The following is an 11,479-nucleotide window of genomic DNA, read 5'->3' on the forward strand; positions in this document are numbered from 1 at the left end:
GCTTTTGTGTCATCTTTCTTGCTTGTCAGGGAGTGTTGAAGTGGGAATCAGGACAGAGAGGCTGGAGACCAAATATGTCAAACTCAGTCCCATGATGTAATTATATTTGGCCTGCAAGACCATATTAAATGTGTATTAGAGCTGGCCCGCCAGTATATAGCACATGAGCCACTAATATTACAAATCCCAGAATGCTTTGCTCGTGTGTCGGGCCATCAGTCTCGACCGGCGAGCGCCCCTTCCCTTTCTGTTGCGGTCGTTAGCAACTATGCTATGCAAATTTCCCATTCCCTTTCCCAAAAAGGGCCAAACGAAAGATGGAAAACGGTGAACTTCCAAAACAGGTGGGAGGCAGATTGTCTGTTCACTAAAGTCGAAGACAGACCTTTTTGTCGTGTGCGGAGCAACGTGGCTGGAACCAAGAATAGAACATCATTGAATTCATGTTTTAATTTTTTAAATGCCCTTTATCACCTCCTAGGCAGAGACTGTTAATAGTTTGAAGTTTGGATTTTTATTGAAGAACATTCTTATTTTTCTGGTTGTTTTGTTGTTGGCCTTTGAAAAAAGATTGACGTAAAAAAGAAAGGTAGTTGGAGATAGATAAATAGAAGATGGAGAGACAGAAGAATTTATGTTCTCTATTTAAATACAAAACAACAAACAAATACCACTGATGTCTCGCAAATTTGATTTCTCATGTTTATAATATCAAAGTTTGTTTATTCCAGATTCAGTGTTTAAGCAAAATTGAAGTTTCTTGTCAATGATAATCTTTAACATGACATTTGTGCAGAAAAGGGAAACTTTTTTTTTTATTTTTTTGGCCCTCGACGGCCCAATTTTTAATTTTGGGCCACCGTGAATTTGAGTTTGACACCCCTGCATTCACATGAAGTTGAAACTAAAGCTATACACCACAAAGACCTAGCATACCGCTTCCTAACATCCAATTTAGCAGAGAAACTAGCTTTCTTAATTCAGTGGCCAGAAAAGGATTGCTTTCGACGCAATATGCCAACTGTATTCAATCCTACCCAAAGTGCACCAGCATAATTGACTATTTTGAAGTGTTTACAGTATTCAAAATCCCCGTGCATTAACAGGACGTGCACAGATGTGGTTCGACTATAAGCGTCACAATACACACACCAAGCGGAGTCGTTTTATTTCTCTCAAAAGCTTTTGGTGGGAGGACATCTGAAAAGGTCATAACACAACGGAGTGGTTATCTTGACAACATTCCAGTGGCGGGCTGTGAGTTTGGGACCTCGTTCTTCAATGATCTAATCCACCTCTCAATAACACCATCACGTCGCAAAAATAATGCTACACTTGTATCACTATGTGTGGCATTAAAAGAAGAGACAGAGGCATTCCCCGTATTTGAGGATAAATGCCATTGTTACTAAAGCAAAAAACACAGTTACCATTACATTTCAAACCCCAATTCCGATGAAGTTGGAAAGTTGTGTTAAACATAAATAAAAACCGAATACAATATTTGCAAATCATGTTCAACCTATATTTAATTAAATACACTACAAAGACAAGATATTTAAAGTTCAAACTGATGAACTTGATTGTTTTTAGCAAATAATCATTCACTTAGAATTTTATGGCTGCAACACGTTCCAAAAAAACTGGGACAGGTAACACAAAAGACTGAGAAAGTTGAGGAATGCTCATCAAACACCTGTTTGGAACATCCCACAGGTGAACAGGCTAATTGGGAACAGGTGGGTGCCATGATTGGGTAGAAAAGAAGCTTCCCTGAATTGCTCAGTCATTCACAAGCCAAGAGGGGCGAGGTTCACCTCTTTGTGAACAAGTGCGTGACAAAATAGTCGAACAGTTTTAGGACAATGTTCCTCAATGTACAATTGCAAGGAATTAAGGGATTTCATCATCTACGGTCCATAATATCATCAAAAGGTTCCGAGAATCTGGAGAAATCACTGCACGTAAGCGGCAAGGCAAAAACCAACATTGAATGCCCGTGATGTGTTGCAGCCATAAAATTCTCAGTTAATGAATATTTGCTAAAAACAATAAAGTTGATCAGTGTGAACATTAAATATCTTCTCTTTGTAGTGTATTCAATTAAATATAGGTTGAACATGATTTGCAAATCATTGTATTCTGTTTTTATTTATGTTTAACACAACGTCCCAACTTCATTGGAATTGGGGTTGTACTACTACTTCAATTGTTACTATCATGACTACTTCTATATATGACATTCCATAAAAGCACATGTTGAATAAAGGGTTAATTTGCTAAAAACAGGTGCAGCAATCATGTACAGTATCCCTCAAACTTTGTAAACGGCAATGTTGGGATGAATGTGGTGAGACTTTGTAAAATTATTTTTAACTGCATGTTTTTCACTGCTCCTGAAATTATTTTATATTAAAGAGGCCACTGTTACATTAAACAAAAATTGCAAAGGCCAAACCGTGAGTATGCAGGGGTCCGCTGTATTACCTTTTATTGAAACTTGTTTTTATGAACTTTGTTATTTTACACTTTTACATTTTATTGTTGTTGTTGACCTCGCCAATTTTCTCATTTCCTGTATATCAAACTCATCTGGCTTTCACATTAGCCTGAAATAGAAATCTAAACCATAATAAACAATATTAAAGGAAAAAACATCAGAAAAAAATTACCAAACCACGTGTGTTTGTCTTCTTGTGTCTTGCAGACATCACAAAAGATCTTCGCACTGAGCGGCAGGAGCCAGAGCCCCCTCACATTAAAGAGGAAGTGGAGGACGCAGAGTGCCACCACATCAAAGAAGAATAGGAGGAGGATATCACCAAGTTTCCATCTTTAAAGAATGAAGATGAAGGTCCAAGGGAGGAGAGCAGAGGGGCGGAGCCTCCAAGCAGAAGCTCGTCAACACATGACAACAAAGGGTGATGGAGACCACTGTGTCGGATCACAAGCAGACGGCATCTTAGGTCCACTATCAGATGGTGACGACATGACGTCACACTGCTCACACTGATGAAGATGATGATGAACAGTCAGAGGGTGAGATGACATGTCACGCTGACAACAAACAATGGAAATTTTCTCAATGTGGGAAAACATTTGCTTATAAGAGCATTGTAAAAGAACACATGAGAACACACACTGGCGAGAAACCTTTTTCCTGCTCAGATTGTGACCAAAGATTCTCTGTGATGGAAAGCTTAAAAATGCACACAAGAACCCACACTGGTGATAAACCTTTTTCCTGCTCAGTTTGTGGTCAAAGATTCTTTTATAAGCATCGGGCTAAGACACACAAGTGTGCTGGTGAGAGTAGCAGTGATCAAGAAGCTTTTAATGCAATCGTAAATGTTTAAAAAAGTAATTACTATGTGACAGACTTACAAAAATATATTGTCTTGTATTCTGTGTACCAGCTTGTATTGTTTCTTCTTCTTGTCCATATATTTGCTAAAAGCCTCCCGCAGGGAACTGATGAGAATTAGCCCTGGTAAGCTTAGTTTGTATCACTTTTATGATGACATGCTCCTAATTCACATTACAGCAAATTGTATTATTTTTTTTATTTCCTGAAATGTTGTCATTTTGAAGGTGAGAGGATTCTACCTGACAGCTACGATATATAAAATATGACTAATTACTGCCACTTGATAGTATAGTACATTCCTTTTCCCACACCTGCTATGCCAGTGCTTTTCAATTTTCGATTTTGGCAATGAAAAAGGGGCGTTCGAAAGGGAATTAGTTATTTACCAATTGCTCCAAAACGTATCATTATTGGAAATGACAGCGCTTAATTTTCTTGAACAAAAAATACATCAAATTAACTCATTAGTGCATGCATTTTGTTTGTTTTGTGATGTCAATATCAACTAAGTGGCTGATTGATTAAAACAGACTGTAAAGAAACTTCTACTTTTGGTGGTAAACTACATATAAACTACAAATACACCTCTTCAAACAGTGAGAGGGACTCAATTTGCTTGTCTATCAAATCCATTTCCCCCATTAAAAAGAAGTGAAATGTCTTTAATCCATTGGAAACCCTCCAAAAACAAAATGCTCACACCTTAAAGCGAGAAAGGGCCAAAGTGAAAAAACTGCTCATCTGGGCCACTGTGGAGGATCACAAGCAGACTGCCTCTTAGATCCACCATCAGATAGTAATGACATGACGTCACACTACTCACACTGATGAAGACACACTCAGGAAAATTCAAATGGTGAAAACTCCAGCTCAACAATTCAGCACTATATTGTTATGTCTTTGCATGTGTATTCAGCACTTGTCTTCAAACATTTATTGTATTTAGAAAAATGGTTCGTGCCACTTTAACAAGAATCAACATGACAAAAGATACTGCAATGAACATACAGTTAAAAAAAGAAGATTACACCCATGCAGAATTTGCAGTATTACAGACACACACACACTATGTACAAAAACAAATTGCACACAAGCACACAGTCATTTACGACTGTCCATCCATCGCTGCTGCTGTGCCATAGATGGGGGATGCCTGAAATGGGAACCAGGTCTTCTACCTCTCCATGCCCTTATACAGAGTGTCGGTTGAGCAATACACGTACTTGCCCGCTTGCCCGGGAAGGCCGAGTGAAAGCGAGGGCCGTCGGGTTGCCCTCGGTCAGAGACTGCCAAGAGAGCTGCTCGTCACGGCCCCAGATCCTGTGGCTCTGTCTTCATCCACGTCTCCTGGGGTTGAGAGCAGGTCCGTCTCTTGGTGTCATGGTCAGGTGCAGGTAGAGGAACAGGGTTGAAGGCCTTGACTGAGGAGATGGAAGAGGGAGGAAAAAAAAGGAGAAACAGGAAACAATCAACAGCGGCACGACATTTGTTCCAGAAGGCATCTTGTCATGTTAATTAGAAGCAGCATATCTTACACTGTCACATTTAAACTGGAAATTAACACACAAATATAATATCCATGTTTAAAAATTGTATATTGGCCTTTCATTCAAAATTAAACAAGAAAAAACATAAATAAATAAGTTTAAAAATATGCACACTTTCAATCAACACTGCAGGGGAGTCAAACTCAATTTCACGGTGGCCCAAAATTAAAAATTGGGCCGTCGAGGGCCAAACTCAATATTTCATGAAAAATCACTGCAAGGTGCAAGTTTGCCTTTTCTGCACAAATGTAATGTTAAAGTCAATCATTGACGACAAACTTGAATTTTGCTTAAACACTGAATCTGGAATAAACAAACTTTAATATTATAAACATGAGAAATCAAATTTGCGATAAAAGACATCAGTGGTATTTGTTTGTTGTTTTGTATTTAAATAGAGAACATGAATTCTTCTGTCTCTCCCTCTTCTATTTATCTATCTCCAACTACCTTTCTCTTTGACGTCAATCTTTTATCAAAGGCCAACAACAAAACAACCCAAAAAATAAGAATGTCCTTCAATAAAAATCAAAACTTCAAACTATTAACAGTCCCTGCCTAGGAGGTGATAAAGTTTATCAGTTTATCAGTTTATTTTTGAAAGGGGACAATGCAATTTCATAAAACACATGAAGTCCACATAGTTAAAAAAGCCAGAATTAGCCAGAAGGCTAGTTTTCATCTGTAGTCCCCTAGCCATGATGTAAAAAAGCAGTAAAATACATCTACAAGACAATATAATACAGGATACATAATAAAACTATACTATTAAGAGAGAATAAAACCATAATTTTTTTTATCATAACAAAAAAACAACATAACATACTTGTCTTTTAGTGTTGGCAGCTATAGGTGCTAACTAGCCACATTTTCATTTTTTTTGTGAAGGCCTTGTATGTTGTAAGCAGTTTAACCTCCTCAGGTACTGAGTTCCACTCACCAGCGCTCCTCACTGACCAGGCTGACTTACTGAAAGTGCTCCTGCGCAGAGGAATGAGACAGTCACCTCTGACAGAGCCTCGAGTGACACGCTCAGAGCTGTTTCTTTGGCTGATGAACTCAGCCAGAGGAGCTGGGGCCAAATCATGCAGTACTTTATTAATCAAATTTAAATCTGCAAATATGTGAAGACTGTCCCAGTTTAAAAGACTGTATTTTTTAAAAATTGCACAGTGATGATAGTGCCTTGGTTTTTTATCCATCACTTTAATTACTTGTTTGTACAAAACTTCCAATGGCTTTTTTGCATTCTGACCAGCCTGGGACCAACTGGTTATGCAATAGTTAAAGTGACTAAGAATCATTGAATGCAGGTCAATTTTTGCAGCTTCAGTTGACATTTCATTCCGAATTGCACGGAAATTTGCGAGGTTTATTTTGATATTTTTACACAATTTGTCAATATGGGCTTTAAAGGAAAGCTGTGAATCTATTATTAACCCAAGATATTTGTATTGGCTGACAATTTGCATTTTTTCTCCATTAACAAGTATCGGGGTCAGGTGATACTCTATTTGTTTTAGTGAAATACATGCCTACAGTTTTAGAAACGTTTAGCTGTAGACAGCACTCCTGCAACCAAGTTGTGACACAGGACATTGTATTAGTGAGTTTAGCAGCAACAGTATCTTTGGAGCGACCATGAACAAAGAAAACTGTGTCGTCTGCATACATTACGCACTCTGCTTCAGAGCAAACAGTGGGCAAATCGTTGATATAAAGACTAAATAAAAGGGGGCCCAATATTGATCCCTGAGGGACTCCAGAGGTTAGCCTAAGAGACTCTGATCTGCAGTTGTTAACTGATACAGATTGTGCTCGGTCATGCAGATATGATTCAATCCAGCTCACAGCTTTGCGAGAGAAGTTAAATTTTGAGAGCTTGGTAAGAAGAACAGAGTGATTTACTGTATCGAAAGCTTTCCTGAGGTCCAAGAACACCGCCCCTACAACTCCACCCTTGTCCAGAGAAGATTTTATTTTCTCAATGAAGAGGCATGTAGCCATTTCAGTGGAAGGCTTGGATCTGAAACCAAACTGCATGGCGTGGAGAGAGGGGGAGCTGCTGATTAAATAATGGACAATCTGCTCTGACACCCATTTTTCTGCAACTTTAGAAATGGCCGGAAGAATGCTTATAGGTCGGTAGTTATTCAGAGAAGTTGAGTCACCGGATTTAAAGACAGGGGTAACAATAGCAGATTTCCAGGCCTTTGGAAAGTGACCAGATGAAATTGAAAGATTAATGATTGAGGCAATAGGAGGAGCAAGAGTTGAACCTAGATCTTTGAGCATGCTCGTGTCCATTCCAAAAACCTCCTTTGCCTTAGATGGTTTGAGTGAATGAATTAAATCGATAACTTTGGTCTCAGTAATATTTGTAATAGTAAATAACTGCGTTGCAGACAATGCAGGGTATTCCTTCATTTGTTTTACTGCAAATTTAGAAGAGATTTCTGACACAGATTCAATGAAGTAGTTGTTAAAAGCATCAGCCATCACTTGAGGTTCCGTCAGGATGTTTCCATTTAATTGAATTTGCATTAGTTTTGTTTTGTTATTTTGTGTATCACCCAATAGTTTTTTAATATAATTCCAGGTTATTTTTGAATTTCCCTTCGCACTATTCAGAGCAGTAATGAAAAAGTCAGCTTTAGATTTTCTTATTTCTTTCACTACCCTATTTCTCAGTGAGATAAAGTGCTGTCTATTGTATCCTGATTTGACCGACAACTTCAAGGAATGATCGCGTTCTTTCATCAGTTTCAGAATAAATGTGTTTAACCAAGGCAGGCCATTCTTTCTAGCTTTTAGTTTAATTATCCGTGTAAATTGTATAATAATTTCTTGTATTTTGATGGCAAATTTAGAACAATCCTCATCTAAATTTTTACCAGCGAGTAATACATCCCAGTTTACTTCTTGGATGGAATCTTGGAAATTTTGTTGTTCATGTTTTGGTATCCTATTGGATTCAGTGGTGGCCAAGGGTTTGAAGCGCTTTTTATTTAATTTTCTTGAAACCATTATAAGATTGTGATCAGACAATCCTGTGAGCATATTGTATGGCTTCAAGATCCTTTCTGGCCTATTAGTAAAGGCTAGATCAATCTGAGTTCGGGTGGAGTTTGTAATTCTCGTAGGGCCATTAAAAACCTGAGTCATATCCATATCATCCATAACCCTTTTCAATTTTTTCCTAACTTTGTTAACTTCCCAATTAACATTTAGGTCACCCATTATTATCACCTCTTTTGCAAGATTGAGTTGTTTCAGTAACATTTCCAGCTTTTCATAGAAAGCGGCATTTGATGAGGGAGGCCTATAAATAACTACAAGAATAAAAGACATTTGCTGTGACAAAGAAACAGTTAGTCCAAGAAATTCTAATCCATTCTCATCTGTAACATGTATTTCATTACAATTAAAAGTGTCCTTGGCATAAATCATAACACCTCCTCCCTTAGAACCCTGTCTGTCGTTTCTAAACATTTTAGAACCAGGTACAGATAGTATTGCTGAGGGCGAAGATTCATGGAGCCATGTCTCAGACAGGCAGAGGAAGTCAATATTTGAGTCAGTGAGAAGGTGATTGACCTGATCACTTCGTTAAAATGCTTCGTATATTTAAGTGTGCACAAAGAATGCCTTTTGGTTTACGTGTTGAGTCCCATATTAATTTAGAGTTATTAACGGTTTGGAACGCCCTCCATTTCCGGTGCTTTAGTATTGCGGGGTTTGGCAGCCCCCTGTTTCTTTTATTGGCAATGTTTGCATATAGCTTTGCGCTGCCACCTTCCGCATCAGCCGTCGGTGGTGGTGGTGGAGGCCCAGCCGTCGGTGGTGGTGGTGGTGGAGGCCCAGCCATCGGTGGTGGTGGTGGAGGCCCAGCCGTCGGTGGTGGTGGTGGAGGCCCAGCCGTCGGTGGTGGTGGAGGAGGCCCAGCCGTCGGTGGTGGTGGTGGAGGCCCAGCCGTCGGTGGTGGTGGTGGAGGCCCAGCCGTCGGTGGTGGTGGTGGAAGCCCAGCCGTCGGTGGTGGTGGTGGAAGCCCAGCCGTCGGTGGTGGAGGAGGACCAGCCGTCGGTGGTGGTGGAGGCCCAGCCGTCGGTGGTGGAGGCCCATTGGCACACATGATAACACAGCAAGACAAGAAGAAACCGCGTCAAAAAGGTTGTTTGGAATCATACGCCCAATATTGAGCCATTTTGACAAGAAAGCAGTTGAAGAAGTTGCGACTTTTGCGAGGACCAAGAAAAGCCCAACTGGCTGGCTGACTGTCGACAAGTTCCCAAATACAGAGTGGCGTCCAAACACCAGAAAGTTTACCTTGCCTGTGCGCGGCAAAAGGAGGACGCGTTTCACATCGGCGGACTTCGCTCCCTCGCCAAAAGGTCCGCCGCGCCGGCCGGTTCCCTCACACCTGGGCGATGGGTTGTGCTCTTCGAAGAGGAAACCGACACTTCGAGTTCATCCAGACAGAAGCGCTGCAAGTTCCCGGGCGCAGGCTCAAACTCAAACCGCCTACGTCACTTCCGTGACAATGATCGTGTTTGATCGTATTAGCTCCTCTGCACATTCAACGTTAATGGGTCCTCCGCTACACTTCCCCGGTCGCCGTCACAACACTTGCCACTGTACACACTCGCACCGGCGCGCACTCCTTCCTCCTTCGCAGTCCCGCCGGACGACGCCTGCGCAGTCCCGTCTCACTCACACATCGACGCCCACGCCCATGCAGTACCACAGTTCTTCTCTGGGTTCTCTGTCATAGGCTTTCTCTAGATCTACAAAGACACAATGTAGCTCGTTCTGACCTTTTGTGTACTTTTCCATCAACATCCTCAAGGCAAATAATGCATCTGTGGTACTCTTTCTAGGCATGAAATCATACTGTTGCTCACAAATACTCCCTTCTGTCCTGAGTCTAGCCTCCACTACTCTTTCCCATAACTTCATTGTGTGGCTCATCAACTTTATTCCTCTATAGTTCCCACAGCTCTGCACATCACCTTTGTTCTTAAAAATGGGCACCAGCACACTTTTCCTCCATTCCTCAGGCATCTTCTCACGGACTAGAATTCTATTGAACAAGCTGGTCAAAAACTCAACAGCTACCTCTCTGAGATGCTTCCATACCTCCACAGGAATGTCATCAGGACCAACTGCCTTTCCATTTTTCATCCTCTTTATGCCTATCTAACTTCCCCCTTACTTATCATTGCCACTTCCTGGTCCACCACACTTGCCTCTTCTACTCTCCCTTCTCTCTCATTTTCCTCATTCATCAATTCCTCGAAGTATTCTTTCCATCTATCTAGCACACTACTGGCACCAGTCAACATATTTCCATCTCTATCCTTAATCACCCTAACCTGCTGCACATCCTTCCCATCTCTATCCCTCTGTCTGGCCAACCTGTATAGATAATTTTGTCCTTCTTTCGTGTCCAACCTGGCATACATGTCATCATTGAGTTATGCATGCAAACCGAAAGGAAAAAACACACACAAGCATTCTACGCACAATTGTGACTGTTCTCGCTCTGCTTACGGCAGGATGTTTAGTCTCAAAATAAACACCAAACGCCATTTTTTTGGGAGGAACGTGGCAACAACCCACCGCCTGATGAAAATAAAAAAAGCGTGGGAGTCTATGCGCATCGTCGGCCTTTTTCGTGACAAACTGAGGCGACGTGATAACGAGGCTGTAAAGCGTTAAGTGTCAGTGATAAAGTCTGCTAATGACGCCGGGAGCTGCAGACTCCATATAAATCAGACATTTTTCTTTATCTTTCTTTTTTTTAAGGGGGAAAAAAAAAATCTGGAGACATCGCATGCATAAAACATGTCGGTGTGTTTCCACTTGCAAAACCTTAGTGTTTACGCTCGCTCTCGTTAGCGAGAACACCTCGCTAACGTCAAGATGGTTGTCCTGTAGCACAGTGGATTTTAGTACATTTGTGTTTATTTTAGGGTAGATTGTTGTTTTATTTCAGAGTATATGGTTCTCTTTAGATTCTTGCTCTGTTTAACAGTAGATTATTCTTCTATTTCAACGTAGATAATTATGTTTGCAGTGGATATTTGATCTATTTCTCTGTATTTTCTTGTTTCCGATTAGATTGTTGTTAACAGTGCTCTTTTGAATACATTATTGTTTACGCCTTCTTTTTTTCTTGTATTATCCGGGGCTTGCTTCGAGTTGTCAGCGATCACCATCGACGTCAATGCCTTTGCTCGTCTTTTTAGAAGTCATCGTTTCTTTATATTGGACCTCGCAGCCCGACCCGCCCCCCCCCCCCCCAAAAAAAATAACTCCAATTAGAGTCCCCAGAAAAGTGACCGGAGGCCAGATTGAATGTCCGGCGCAAGTGGAGGTGCATACTTCTCTGCCACTCCAGACTTCCACATGCAGTACCACAGTTACTCTCTGGGTACTCTGTCATAGGCTTTCTCAAGATCTACAAAGACACAATGTAGCTCCTTCTGACCTTCTCTGTACTTTTCCATCAACATCCTCAAGGCAAATAATGCATCTGTGGTACTCTTTCTAGGCATGAAACCAT

At 40.8% G+C, this 11,479-nt stretch overlaps 1 protein-coding gene across 1 annotated transcript; it reads right to left on the minus strand.

Annotated features, from left to right (window-relative positions):
* Nucleotides 1-4,400: 4,400 nt before the first annotated feature.
* LOC133473860 (histidine-rich glycoprotein-like) lies at nucleotides 4,401-9,724 on the minus strand. Its single transcript, XM_061765371.1, has 2 exons — nucleotides 8,710-9,724; nucleotides 4,401-4,788 (listed from the first exon to the last, which is right to left on the minus strand). Exons 1-2 carry the CDS (start codon nucleotides 9,097-9,099, stop codon nucleotides 4,702-4,704), a joined length of 477 nt encoding a protein of 158 aa, XP_061621355.1. The 5' UTR covers nucleotides 9,100-9,724; the 3' UTR covers nucleotides 4,401-4,701.
* Between the last annotated feature and the right edge of the window lie 1,755 nt (nucleotides 9,725-11,479).

This window comes from Phyllopteryx taeniolatus, unplaced genomic scaffold (assembly GCF_024500385.1).
Source record: "Phyllopteryx taeniolatus isolate TA_2022b unplaced genomic scaffold, UOR_Ptae_1.2 contig_59, whole genome shotgun sequence".
In the NCBI taxonomy this organism is placed as follows: Eukaryota; Metazoa; Chordata; class Actinopteri; order Syngnathiformes; family Syngnathidae; genus Phyllopteryx; species Phyllopteryx taeniolatus.